The sequence below is a fragment of the Tubulanus polymorphus genome, chromosome 9 (genome assembly GCF_964204645.1).
Source record: "Tubulanus polymorphus chromosome 9, tnTubPoly1.2, whole genome shotgun sequence".
In the NCBI taxonomy this organism is placed as follows: domain Eukaryota; kingdom Metazoa; phylum Nemertea; class Palaeonemertea; order Tubulaniformes; family Tubulanidae; genus Tubulanus; species Tubulanus polymorphus.
In genome coordinates this window covers 13,193,172-13,208,145 of record NC_134033.1, presented here as the reverse complement: position 1 = coordinate 13,208,145, position 14,974 = coordinate 13,193,172, and the positions used below count along the sequence as shown (strand labels likewise).

The following is a 14,974-nucleotide window of genomic DNA, read 5'->3' as shown; positions in this document are numbered from 1 at the left end:
GACGATTTTCTGTCATCTGTCGTGTGCTGCAGCGATTGTGTAACCTCTGAAAACTAGAGTTTGAAATACGTGCACCATACCAACATCGAACATCGGAAACTCCGCGGTAAGGGGTGACCAACCATCTTGTACGTGATGAATCCTGTATAAAACCTGTTGAAACCGCACGATATCCGCCCAAATATTAATATATTATTTCGACCAAATAAACCAGAAACTCAGTAACAGGACCCGATACCCTGGAGGAGAGATTTCCGTACAAACCTGAAACCGATACTTAGCACCTTATCCGCCGAGCGCTGAAGACTAACCAGCATTTCTGAAATTGCTTGAAAGTTCTAACCTTAATTTTTGAAATTCGAAGCTTGAGAGGGCCGTTTTCTGGACCAAAAATAAAATATTTATGTAATATCGGGAATGTGAAAAAAAACAACAAAATTTTGAACTAAAAAATTTGGGACTTTGATCTTAAAAGTGGGTCGTCCGCATCCTCCGAATTATTTGTTCCGTCTACGTGGCATGGAAATTGTAGGAGAATAATACAATTATCTTAGCTCATGCTCGACAGCAGTTATATCTTTATCCAGTAGATGGCGCATGTGCGCTAGACTAAAATAACCGAATATGCAGCTTTAATTCGTAAAAAAAGTTAGTTCCGGGAAATTCTAATAGATGGCGATCGTGTATACATCGTATAAATCCGTATTGATTACCTATATTTCTATCATTTATCAACGGGACTAATTACCGGCTTGATCTGGGCTCTGATTAATCGTTTTTTGATAACCCTGGAATGTATTACCAACCGCAGGAGATGGGAAGACCCAGCATCTGGACACATGCAGAATCAATATCTGGGTTTGAACCTGGGACATCCTTGTTTAGCCTTTCCAGCATCAGACAGGCATATCCGCGTTTATCTCTTCTCTTTACCAACTCAGCATTTTGTCTCAACTTCAAATCCATTCTACAAACAAGCAATGAACTCAAGACGAAGATACTTTTCTTTTCTTCAAATCAATTCAGCTTTTATTTCTCATAGTAAACCGTGACTATTTTTTCATCGAGGTTTCGAAATTTACAGTGAAACAAGACGAGATATAAGTATCGGAATTATAATTCGTTCAATGAAAGGAATATAAAATAGTCCATTATCACTCTTTAATTCTCTATGATACATTGCAAATTTTGACGACATTCTCCGCAAAAAAAGAAACTGTCGAATACAAACAGACAAAATGTCTGTGAACGGGAAATTTTTCGACAACTCTGAAAATTCAACTACTAAGACTAGAACCGGAACTAGTGGAAAAGGACTAGCGAAAGCAACAGTGGCGATCCTAGTGGCAAATGACGGAACTCAAAAAGATCCTAGAAATTTTTTAAATCTTTTAATCTCATTCCACCGGATATAACTAACATGGGATATAATGATTCACAGTTTTACAGTCACCGGGAGCCCGGTTCTATCGTACTAGATGTGATTTCTTCTACGTATGAACCCTAAGCTCTAGGCTGACACTGACTGCCACAGTTATTCTTACAGAACATTCCCAGAGTTATCTCATAGTTGGCAATGGGTCGATCAAATAGTCAACCATAGCTCAGAACTGGTGTCACTGTTCGAACAAAAATCAACTACGAGATAAGGCTAAAATTAAATGACACCTTGTTTCTCCTGATCGGCCGGGTTACTTTTGTAAACTGCAATAAAATTTGTAAATTGCAATATCTATAACTGCCTGGTATGATGATTTAAAAAAAAATAATGTATAGAATAGATAGGCAGCCGGCTAGGTCGACTTTTTAAGTTCAGCAGAAATGAGAAACAAGGTATTAATTTTCTTAGCCAACTCTCAAGTGGTAATAGTGGATCCAACCAGAATTATAAGAGTTGCATTCAATGTGTCGATAAATAGATTTTTGACTGTGGACATATATCTAACTGACAACTGCAGAACTGGGTTCTGGGTTCGGATTAACTCTCGGTTTAAATTCTAAATAACTCGACCCAGTTGCACAGTTTTGAATAAGAGTTAACTCCTAATTAAAATGAAAAAAAAAAAACTCTTCAAACTCAGAACTGTGCGACTGGCGGAAATAAACTCTTAATTCACATCTAACAGCTGGAACCGGAGATCTCGGTGCAAGACAGTTTCTGGAATATCGCTAATAACATAGAATAAACAGTAATCATAGGAGAGGATACAGTTTAAAACAGGAATCATAGAGTAACAACACCCTCTTGAGGAGAGTTCCCGCATCTACAGCAAATCATACTTTTACTAGGTTAGGCTTATGCAGGGGTGGATCTAGGGTCCCATTTAGGGAGGGGTACACCCCCAAAATACGGTATCTCATTAAATTTAAAGGGCAATGATAAACTCATTTTTTTGGAAATACAGAGAACAAGCTTATGAATTTGAACTTTTTTAGCTACCAGTTTAATATATTTAATTATGCCGAAAAATTTCTTGAAATTTTCAGGGAGGGATGCGCACCCCCTGCACCTCCCCTTGGATTGACCAGTGTTATGCAGGTATGAAGCTGTAGCGCGGTGGAATCACCCCTCAAGACCTAGCAGTTGTTGAAAAATGTATGATGATAGTACGCAGAGGAACTTCATTATAACAAACTCTGATATAACAATCGGAACTGACCAAAATGAAACATTTTGATTAATGAAAGTTCATTGGTTGTATTAATGAACAAATTTTCAGCTTGTTGTAACGAAATTCCTTTGTCCCAGCACCAATACTAATCAGTAAATTAGAAAAAGAAAAATAAAAAATTTGCATCACCTCCAGTCTAACCTGGCCTATTTTTCTGTAAATCTACCATGCATTTCTTTAGATGTCGGTGCACCGGATTTCATCATAGAAAATAAACATATATAGTTGCGCACAAAAATAAATAATAACAGAAAAACAACACCGTAGCACAATGTTGAAAGCCCAGCGCGTACACGAGCATAGACTACCGAAAAGAGCACTGAACTCAGTCAAGGGCTCGTGTGTGTTTCTTGACTTGACCATAAAACGGTAAAACGTCTACACATGACCATATTATAGAAGTCTCACACGTGACATTATAGTTGTTGGCTAGCCAGCGCTGGAGACTTACCATATGTTAACCATAAAAGGTAATAAGGGCGATTTACAAATTTCGAAATTCTGTCAAATAAATCAGTGTTTACCAACCAGTACAGCGTAGGCATATCAAAATAGCTGCAAGTCCTCTATATCAGATGCAACACAAGGCATAGGCAACAAAGCCAGAAAATTCTACTTAACACAGCGTTCCAGGAGCCAGGTTAAAAAATGAGGATTAAATGCGAGTCTCCTCGAGTTGAAATTTCGTATATGAAAATGAAGTAACTCATCAACTCTATATGAAACTCACAAAACCATCGTGGAACCAGGACCAAGAACATCGTGACTTATTGATATTTTTGCTCATACAAAAACCCGCAATCCGCATTCGGGCAATCAAGAAAAGACAGTACGTGTTACTTTCTACCGATAACCACTCAATAAAGAATGAGGTACTTGACAAAAAATGAGGGTATACATTCATTTATATATATATATATATATACTTATACACATGCAAATACATACAGTATGCTTAGGGACTGTTCATAAAATACCCACGCATATATCTAACCTATATCAATCCCAAGTAAACATTTGTCGAAAAGATAGAAACGTAGGGAGACTCGACTAATGCGTAGATACTTAATGAACGAACCCTTTCCTTATTATTTTCAACGTATTGGAAGCACGGATAATGTAACACACACGCACACAGATTCACCACTGCTGAACCTTACTATAGAGTTGTAGTAAAAAAAAAAACAACCCAAACACTGCTGTCCAATATCTCAAAGACCATTTCAATATCAATATAAGTTAAGATTACGATCGCGGTACTTCATTTTGAATTGGAAGTGAAGGACCAATAGTCTACACAAGAATACCGGTATCTTATTCATCTAACTCGAGTCATCTCAACTATTGTTTGTAGCTTGGGTTTATGCATGCTTGTGTAGTTGTCACTTCTCAGTAATCAGTTTGTCAATAAAATGAAGTAAAGATGAATGGGCCAATCGTAATGGCTTTTACAAACTGACCTTCACCTCCCTTACATGGCAGACGTTTATTCCTATAGTAGAACAGATTTTTGAACTGCGGCAGGCCTTTCATCAATCAACACATCACAACGTGCAGCACAGTAATTTAAAAAAAATTTCCTCACTCATTACACAATGAAGCACCACGGATTTAATAAATTTCATACAGTAATTATCATGAATTCCCTATAGGGTAATGCAGGCATTATCAATCCTAAGTAGAACCACATCCTCAGACATTCAACATTTGTTTCAGCGATGTCACGATTAAGGATCATTCGTTTATTACGTACGCATAAAGCGGGCCTATGAAATATCGCCCGATGTCTGAAGTTCGATCAAAAATGTGAAGCTTGGATGATCGAATTAGGTTAAATGGTGATAAAGTATTGAATGTCTGAGGGTGAATAGGGTCCACTAATCAATTACAACTGACTTCTACAATTACAGATTCTAAGTTAGTACCGGCAGTTCCAAAATCAAACGACAAATTCACCCTTTGTCGAAATAAATTAAACACATCCACCATTTTCATTCTTTGATGTATTAAAAAAAAAATCTTGTGAATGATAACACGCGAAAACATGTAAATACACACCAGCCAAAACTACTCGATTAGGACATCCATAAAATATGTACCCAGTAGAAATCGTTTTCAAAAAGTTCAATCCCCTTCATAAACACCACTATACAGTCATGTTTTGGTCAAATGTCCGGCTACATGGCCGGAAAAAGTCAGCTCATTAGCCCGAAGATATGGTACATATAAACGACACCCAACCACCCTTCACTAAAAAGCACAGCCTAGGATAAACCTTTGGTCAAATTTCTACGTCGTTTAAACATTTTGCAAGCTTAACTGAAAACGTTGTGGCTCTTACACTCATCAGCCTATTTGACAGCGTCCTTAACTAAACATCTACTGATTCCAGCTGAAGGCGTTCAAGATACAGTTTCACGGTAAAGTTAAAGCTCAAATCGGTTCGAATTATGATATTGTCCTCATTGGATTTGAAGTAATGATTGACAGCAAAACCAGAAATTTGAGTTTAAAACTTTTTCGTGAAACCGGACCTTACGCTGAAATAGTTTCTCATGAGTGTGGAACTTAATACAGAATATGCACATAGAAACGTCAGACCAGTTTTAACTTTAACTCTCCTAAAGTCATTTGAATTACACTAGCCTGGAAACAGTCTTATTACTGGTAGTAATTCGGGTTCAAAACCAGCCCACCAGTTCCACAATAAAGTCAATTCCTAAGTCTGTTGAAAATCATGAACTAATCAATGAACAACTAAAGCTAATATTTGAGTGGAACTTTCTCATGAAACTGGGGACTTCGCGGTTAGATATAATGCTGTATAATGAATACGTTCTTCCTGATGTTTGTTTAGCCATCCAAACTGGCTGAATGGAGTAAATACAGTCTATAGAGTTAGCGTATTTTTATGTACGTATTGTATGAGTTTAGATAAACGATTGTTTTCTATAATAATAATAATAATATTAATAGATATCATCATCATCATCATTGATAGAATAATAGATTTAGATACGAGTCATTCCTATACAGCACCGCGGGTTACAAAAACGGGTTCGTCGAACTTCCACGAGGTGGCGCCGCTTGTTGAGAAGCCAGGTTCTGGAAAAAAGAAAAACATCGAGAATTAAATTGAGAATTTTGATGAGAACGCGTGAAAATACGCCAGCGGGACCGGGGTTTACTGAGATTCTTCAGCGATTTATGAAAATTTCTTGATACAAGTTGCAAAAAATAGGCCTTAAGGAAAAGTAGCATTAAAGAATATATATCAAAATTCAAGGAGTTTTCAAGGACTTTTGGGCAACATTTTTGGTTTTGAAGAAATTTTCAAGGAATCAAGGAGTTGTAGGGACCATGTAATGTACACATACACATATATGCTTCCATTGGTAAAACACTAAGTATTTTTATCACAAAATTCATTATTTAAATTTTCAGCACACAACATTACGTAAAACTCACCGATTTCTGAAATCACCCCCGTAATAAAGTTCAGATGAACGTGAAAACTTACCATAAAAGGATTACTGGACGCGGCTGGAGCCGCCGGGGCCGGGGCAGTATTCCAGTTAGCGACGAATCCTTGAGACTGCTGCTGACCGAATGCGGCCGACGCAAACGGCTGTTGACCGAATCCTTGCTGCTGACCGACCTTACCGCCGAACTGATTCGCCGGTGTCGTTCCGAGAAAACTAGCACCGCTCGCCTGCGACTGGGCAGCCGCAGACGTTTGGAATGAATTTGGCATAGCGAATAAGTTCTGAGTTTGATTTGGATGTTGTTGCTGCTGTGCCGATCCGTTCCAGTTTGCGCTATTAAGTCCTCCGTTTTGTACGGCGAATGGAGTTTGAGAGTTTGTTGATGTCGTGGAGTTGGCAAATGCGGCGCCGAAACCGCCGGTGTTTTGAGTCGCGGGCGGTGCCGTCGAATGGCCGCCGAATTGCCCGAATCCGGACTGGCTGAATGCGCCACCGGGCTGAGGGGGGCTACTGGCTAAGAATGGGTTAGGTACAGCCGTCGCGCTACTGACAGGAGCTGGCTGACCAAACGGCGAAGAACTCACTCCAAATGGATTAGGACCTGAAACAAAGCGATAAGTTTGAAGTAAAAGGTAAGTTTTTTAGTCTTGTAATAGGCATTATTAACCGACAAAATTCTTAAATAAATCCTCACCAGAACTAAAAGCATTGGTGGCAGATACTGTGTTTGATACCGTGTTCCAATTACTACCAAATGCACCGCTAGAGGGCGTTGTCCACGAGCTACTTCCGCCACCTGTAGGCAAAAAATATCATAAAAGTTCATACATACGTCAGCTACACTAAAGAATACGTTACAGTACAAATCGTTTTAATTCGATGTAAAATATTTTTCAATTAAAGCAAAATCCGATATTGAATTCAAAAGAACAGAAAAGACCGACCCCAAGCAAGAAGCCGAAGGTTGACGAGTGTGTAAAGTATATGTGCTTGTTTTTACAGCTGGTTGAAATTTTTATAGTTATCTTTCTGTTTAGAACAAAACAATCTTAATGCGAGTTTGACAAAGAAATAAGAATGGCATCCCAGTTTCATGAAGGTTATTTGAAATGTCAGAGTTGAAATTATCAAGATTGCCAATAAAAATAATCCGTTTCGTGAAACTGGGTCCTGCTCAGGCCAACCGGGGATGGGGGGTGGGGGTCTCACCATTAGTCCAATTTTGATTCAGACCGCTTCCACCAGTACTCGTACTAGTGGGCGCTTCCACTGTAAAAAGCAACGTAAAAAAGAAAATGCACAATCACGAAAAATAGAAATAAAATATATATATATAATCAAAATACATGTACATGCATCAACTGAAAATATCTACGAAACGTATAAAAAGCGAATTGAACATTGCAGCAACACACTCGACATGAATGATTATAAATAAGAATATATGATAAGTGAGCGTTTTATCAAATTGTATCAAATTGGTTATGTTTTCCCAGTTTTCCAGAATTGTGGTCACCCTGTTCGCTAGACACCGAATGTGTTTAGATAACTTGGTAATTGACGTGGTGCTTTTGAACTTCATTGTAAAAAAGACGTACCTTTTCCCTCCCAGTCGACGTTTGGACCGACAACGCTGAAAACGGTATCTAATTCGGCGAGCGCCGCGTATTTATCCGATCCGGTGGACGATGTCATCGAAGCCTGACCAGGAGTCGACGCGGTCGACGGTGACATCACCGTATTCTGTTGCGGCATCGCCGGTGTCGTGAACGCGCCGAAACCCGAATGCGTCGAACTCGACTGCGGCATCGCGCTCGAGAATGCCGTCGCATCGGCGGCAGGAACGACTGCTGGTGGAGGCTGCGCAGGTGCTGAAATAGAAACCGTAGCGATTAAGTTCAACAGTAAATACAAAGTCGAAGGATCAAGGGGGGAAAAATAGACAAGTATCCCTACTGTCAATGATGTTGTTGATAATGAACAAAACCCACAGTTGATTTAACAATCTATTCTAACATTTGCGAAGTTTTGACTTAATTTCATCATCAAACGGAAAATTCATTGTTACATTCATATAGATTTTTTAGCTCAATAAATTATCATTATCGGCATTTTTAACATCAGTACACCGCGCTATCAGTACTTACCGACAAAATTGTTTGCGAAAGCAGATTCGAAATTCGCGAAACCGTCTGAAAATAGACACGAACAACTTTACAACGTACCATTGACAAACATCGTAGCAACAATCGATATATAATACGAACCAGTAGATGCCGATTGCGCTATCGATGTGTATTGTTGTTGTTGAGGGGCGGGTGCTGCTGCCGGGGCCGTGTTCGCGAACGGGTCGCCTCCGAAATCCGCCAGCAGGTCGAACGATGCCGATTTCTTTTCTTGTGTTATGACGGGCGCTGTCGCTCGTGGCAAGTCAGCGACTGGCTTCGCTATACTGACACCGGCCGGTGGATGTGGAAGGGAATTCTGAAATATTCAAAATTGTATTTCTCATTACGGTAACTATTTTTTCAGAATTAAATCATTTTTTCTATATCAATTTTCTTGACCATTCTCTTACTGTTATGGAGCAATGAAGCAGTAACACGAAAGAAAGATTAGAGGAAGGGGAGATTGGGCAGTGAGAGGCAGAGGGAGCAAGAAAGAGGAGGGAGAGAAATGGAGAGGGAGGGCCAGAAAAGTGAGTAAGAGATAGAGGAAAAAGAAGAGAAAAGGAGGGACCAGAAAGTGAGTAAGAGAGAGAGGACAGGAAAGTGAGTAAGAGGCAGAGAAGAGTGAGGGAGAGGAAAAATAGAAGGCTAGATGGAAATAGGGAATGATAGAAGGGAGAATGACAGAGGAAGAGAGAGAGAGAGAGATCTGATGAAAAAGAGTTAATAAAAGAGAGAGAGTAAATACATAACATACCGATTTTGTAGTTTGTACGTTTATTTTTGGCACGTTGCTTCCGAGCAACGTTTTCAACGGTCGCGTCTCCGACTTTTTATCGACGATTTCGTTCATTTTACGAGCTTCCTCTTTCATCGCGTCGGTCGGAGCGACGTACCAACGTTTCTTCTCGTATTTCTGCGTCATGAAATCGCGTACTTTCTGTTCGTCTTTCGAGTCCGGTTCCGGATTCGTGCGCGAATCGAACAAACCGAGCCATACTTTCCGACAAAACTGAAAGAAAGAAAATCATCTCTCGAGTTCAACAGGATCTCTGTCGGTCTGGACCCAGCACCTACCCAGACATAAGCCTACATTATCAACAATCTTTCATCATCCAGATACATAATCTTCGTACTTCACAGAAAGTTTTATTGAAAACAGTATTCCTCAGATTACCTGCCACCCTCGGTTTTACGCCAAAATTTTGAATCATCGATTAGAAAAATTTAGTTTCTCCTCAATGAAAATGTTCAGTTATCTACTAACAGGACATCAGTGGCGGATGATAAATAATTGACTGTATAATCAAACCTGCAACTATCAGTTTTTGAATTCCTGATTACAAAAAGTCAATTCATATCACGCTCAATTATCGACAAATATGCAATAAGATTTGGTCGACAAATGAACTACAAACCCTAGAGACATAAAAGGCATTTTATCAGCAATCTGATTTTCCAGACTTCACATGTGTTCGGGAGACAATTCGAATTGAAAATGAACTAAAAACACCAGACATCAGACATTTTATCAGCCATTGATCGTCCGCGAAACACTTGTTCAGTGCTTCCCCCAGAGAAATTTCTAATTGAAAATGAAGCTCTACAAACACCAGACATTTTATCAGCACACTTAAAAAATTGATCATCCAAGCTTCGCATGTGTTCAGTATTTCCGCTGAGACATTATCTAATCGAAAATTAACTACAAACACCAGATGTTGTATCAGCACACTTTCAAAAACTGATTGTCCATACTTCATATACGTTTAGGAAACATTTCTAATTGAAATGAACAGTTAAAGACATTCTATCAGCGCACTTTCAAAAACTGATCACACAGGAATTCACTCAATACTGGTCTGAATGGTTGCAGGCTGCAGCTTAACCATTTCAGTGCTGACTAATCAATACCCTATAGTGCTGGAGATAATTTGAAAATTTTGAAAAATTCCACCCTAGTGTGTTGAATAATGGGAACACCACTATAGTGCGTCTATAACCGCGGTGCGGTGTATTGTTAATTACTATTATTTCACTATGTTTGACAGGTGCTACCATCATTCAATAGAGATAAAAACTAATTACTAATTACATCAATACACCGCAGTGCGGTGTACTAGCAAAATCCATCACCAATTCATACACCGCACTGCAGTGTAGACGCACTGAAAGGGTTAAATATTCAAACAACTCATTTACTTCACTGATGGATTGAAAATTCTTTCGTTGAAAACTAATCAACGAAGTAATCATACGTACATCATTGCCGTGGCATTTTATAAATTCCATTTCATCGGGAGTGAAACTGGTCATCGATATCGATTTCACACGGTGCGGAGGATTTATCCCTCTTCTGTAAAAGACGAATTTCAAAAGCGAGAATTATGAGAAAATCCGTTTGAGACGGTTAGCGTTATAAAGTAACGTAGTATGAATGAGCATTGACCCTTTCCTGACTTGCCTGTAGTTTTTTTATTCAGCTGGGGCCGTATTCGGGTATTTTGTGTGGCCCCTTTATTCGTTTGATCATCAATTTTAAACTTCGATGAAATCCAACCTTTTACCAAAATGCTACCTGCTTTTCATTAATTCAAGTAAGTTTAAGTATTTAGAGGGCAGCACCTTACTACTCTCCGTGAAGATCCAGTAAGTTGAATGTTATTTACTACGTTTTTTTTTAGTCTTCTATACGACCGTATATAACAGGAAAGGGTTAATGATGTGAGGAAGGACGCTTCAATGTTTTTCAAAGTAAGGCGGAAAATATATCTAGGAAGGGCATAAACAAAATGTTCTTTAATATACGAGATAAGCCATATAAATATTAGGTTAATTGAATTATGTCAATAGCATGCTTTACAACCACCACAGTAGTAGACTAATCTATGTATTGCTTCAGTTGAACATTTCAATCATGTCAATACACGCAGATTAGAGTTATGGAATCTAGTCATTTCAAGACCAGCTTAAGCTGGGTTTAGGAAGTCCTGCTTCCGTTTAGGCTAACACAACAATAGAAGCATCGTTTTCATTATTTCCAATTTTTGAATTAGCCAAAAAGAGATATTTGATATCTGATTTGATATCCAAGATTGTCTTCTAATTAATAGTGTAAGGGTGTTTAATACCTTGAGATTAGAGCATAGATAGTAGGACACATTAAATAACTAACAAACCAAGCTATGGTCCGGTTACTGGCTAAATCACAATCGGGCTAAACCGCAGTCTGGTAAGTGACTAAACTAGTCTAATTACTGACTAAACTACAGTCCATTCATTGAATAAACCACAGTCTGGTTACTGGCTAAACTACCTACAGCCCACTTATATTCTAAACCAGTCGGGTAGGCCCTAACTGACTATAAACAAGTGCAGTTACAGACTTAACTGCAGTTCACTAAATCAATCCGGATTAAACTACAGCCCAATTATTTACTGACTACACTATAGTCCGGTTACTGACCAAACCAGTCCAGTTACTGTCGACAGAACTGCAGTCTGGTTACTGATTAATCTGACCAAAACCAGAGTTTGGTTATTGACTAACTGACTGAGTCCGGTTACTGAACTCCAGTTTCTGACAAAACCACTGTCAGGTTTAATACCATAATCTAATGATTCACTCTCAGGAGTTACAGGTTACGCAATGGATATTTTACCGTATACGGCTGAGTATTTATTTCTGCTATTTTACCGTACATCGTCGCTGATCGGCTGATTTACGCCGCACATGTGCGCAACTTAGAAAATTCAAGGAAAGTGTGGAGAACTGAGTAAGAGAAAATAGAGCGGATACTCAGAAACCCAGGCCAGTAAATTACTAGCGCAGCCTCATACCACTAGACCACCGAGCTCGCTGAAACCAACTGAATGTTTTAACTAAGTACCTCACCTTACCCTAATCCTATCCCTAGGGGTAAAACGGCACCCTCTGGGCCCTCTTCTCACCCTCTCGACACTAACCCTATCGAAACCCTAACCCTCTAAACCCAATATGATGATTTCATTGTTACTTTTATTAGTTAATACTATATATACATAGTTATAATGTAGGTAAAATAGCGGAAGTACAGGTTTAAGAGGTTACTCAACTCAATACTGACTAAACCGCACTCTGTCCGGTTACTGACCTAAAGTTAAACCACAGCGTTGTTACTAACTACCTATCATAATAATAACAAACCCTAAGTCTAACCCTAAACTTATTAACACGTAGGCCCTATATGACTGTAGCTCTAAACGGTCAACACTCAGACTAACGAGTGTGACGTGCCGGAAATTTTTTGACAGGAGCGAAGAAAACTGTACTCACAGAATACCGCTACACGCCGTACACACGTAAGAACCAGTGGTCATATTGATATAAGTCGGTCCTCTTTGATGACAGTCGAAACAGTGTTTATTGTGCGCTAAAGACACTATTTCCCGCAGTGTTTTCAGGTGCTTCTCATCCTGTTTTCGCTTAGCAGCCATTTTGATCGTTATTAACTACCGTATGGTGGCGCCCTCCAAGTTCAACTTCGGTATCGGAGTCGAAGTGAAACCTAGACTGGTTACCGATCTCTATCTTCAATTTGGCACAGGCAACCAGTCTAAGTGAAACCGAAAGATCTGACTATTTCCGTATGGAAGCCCTGAGACGACGTTGCCAGTTGCTAGTTGCCAGCTGCCACCATCTTCACCTGTCAGGGGATTCGAACCCACTACGCTAAAGCTGTTCTCCGAACGAGCTGGTGAAAGCGAGTTCGGGACTGATCGGACCCCTGGCAAGCGAGGATGGTATTGGTTTTGCCGTTGATATAAAAATAAAAGCTTATCGGCAGACCAGTTGGTAGGATTATTTTTTTTGGGTTGAAAAAAAGAAGTAGATTGCAAGAATAAAACACAGGAGTTTCATAAAAAGGTCTTAGATCGATTTAATTTCTTCATTAATTCAGTTTATCTTAAATGACGTATCTTAAAACGATTTAGGCCTCAATTCAGGATTTGCTATACTTAACTATAAAAAAATGATAAATTCTAAAATCAATCATATTTATTCTCATACAACAATTATACAAAATGCTAAGAGTGCTCGAGGAATTAATGTAACCTCCTCAAACACATGGACTTTCAAAAACAACTAGTCCAACTTTATTGGATAGTGTGACCTTAATAAATCAGTGTTTTATAAACAATTGACATGAACATGTCGTTTTATCCCACAACGACAATTATACCTTAATGACAGGTAACTATATGTACTTGAGGAAGTGCCTCAGTCATTTACATAAAACATGACCTGTGTTTCAAAAAAGTCCCCAACCTAAAAACCAGAGATAAAAACACGAATTCAAACTGGAAAGCTTATGATTAACAGTCTTTGATTTAATTTTCATCCACCTTTGCTCAGACATGATCAAATTGGTTATTTTCTCACATATTACATTTAATGCAAAGTATTTCGGAGGTATTTTCTTCTATGCATTCAACAAGAGTATAAATCGAGTATATAAATATTGTTCAACTGTCAAGTATTTTGGAGGTATCCGCTTATATGCAATCGACAAGATAAAATTGTTCACTTGTCAATTTGAATACAGCTAGCACAATCTACTAATAAACACTTCATATATCCTCTATTTTCCATCAGGACCTTAAGGGCAGTGAAATGGGGGTGTTACTAAAAACTATGCGCTACTAAAACGAAGGCCTGTACTTTGGGGTATTAGAACTATGCATGACTAAAAAGAAGTCCGAAGATACTCGAAATCATCACTTGGGGCACTCTGTACCACCTCTGCTGGAAAGGTAAATTGGTCGGTTTTCTCAGGTGCATATAGTCTTCGTTTTTAGTAGTGCTTCGTTTTAGTAACAACTCAACGAATGACAAATTTAAAAAATCAATCATATTTATTCTCATGTAACAATTATACAAAATGCCAAGTTTGTGCTCGAGGAATTATACCGTAAGCTCCTCAAACACAGACTTTCAAAAACAACTAGTCCAACCACCATAGACGTATAAACTATAAACGAGAGTTTATACGCCCATGGTCCAACCATAGACTCTAAAACAGAAACGTCTATGGCCCACAACCATGGACTCTTAAACCGTGAGTCCATGGCTCCCCACACTAAAACCAGAGATAAACCTGGCCAAATACTCTGGAAACGAAGGATTAAGTAATCAATCTGATTTACATTCATACATCATTTTATTTTCACATATCATATTATTAACTTTTAGCTTATTTTTTCCCAAATTTCAATAGTAATTCTATTTCTATTACTATGTATGAAATTGTACTAACTTAAAACAAAGTTACATGTAAGGTATTTAGAAGTCTTTATCTACTATACATTTCCACTACAGCTGATTCATACAATTTGCATCAATAGGAAAATAACAAAAATACACAAAGAATTATAAACTTTGATCCATAAAAAAAAACGAAAATTGGACTAGTCTGAAAGTCTAAGATTATGAATTTGACAATTCATGAGGTCAATATAACCGACACTTTGTTATATTTCATGAAATATGAATCTATCATGTCAACTTTTCAAATGACATCGATTGAGGACATCTCATTTATCAAGAAAAAGCTCAACTTTATTCGATAGGACCTTAATAAATCAATGTTTTATGAACAATTGACATAAA

At 38.5% G+C, this 14,974-nt stretch overlaps 1 protein-coding gene across 1 annotated transcript; it reads right to left on the bottom strand.

Moving 5' to 3' along the window:
• Nucleotides 1-1,026: 1,026 nt before the first annotated feature.
• On the bottom strand, nucleotides 1,027-12,810 carry LOC141910878 (uncharacterized). Its single transcript, XM_074801741.1, has 10 exons — nucleotides 12,641-12,810; nucleotides 10,588-10,681; nucleotides 9,083-9,337; nucleotides 8,425-8,641; nucleotides 8,305-8,349; nucleotides 7,756-8,028; nucleotides 7,367-7,426; nucleotides 6,852-6,953; nucleotides 6,193-6,758; nucleotides 1,027-5,777 (listed from the first exon to the last, which is right to left on the bottom strand). Exons 1-10 carry the CDS (start codon nucleotides 12,799-12,801, stop codon nucleotides 5,718-5,720), a joined length of 1,833 nt encoding a protein of 610 aa, XP_074657842.1. The 5' UTR covers nucleotides 12,802-12,810; the 3' UTR covers nucleotides 1,027-5,717.
• Nucleotides 12,811-14,974: the final 2,164 nt, after the last annotated feature.

Bases quoted from the DNA above. Each gene is read 5' to 3' on its own strand.
- LOC141910878 (XM_074801741.1), bottom strand. From the start codon at position 12,801: ATGGCTGCTAAGCGAAAACAGGATGAGAAGCACCTGAAAACACTGCGG. The intron at 8,642-9,082 runs GTATGTTATGTA...TGAATATTTCAG, and splicing joins ACGTACAAACTACAAAATCG to AATTCCCTTCCACATCCACC. The intron at 5,778-6,192 runs GTAAGTTTTCAC...TCTTTTTTCCAG, and splicing joins CGTCCAGTAATCCTTTTATG to AACCTGGCTTCTCAACAAGC.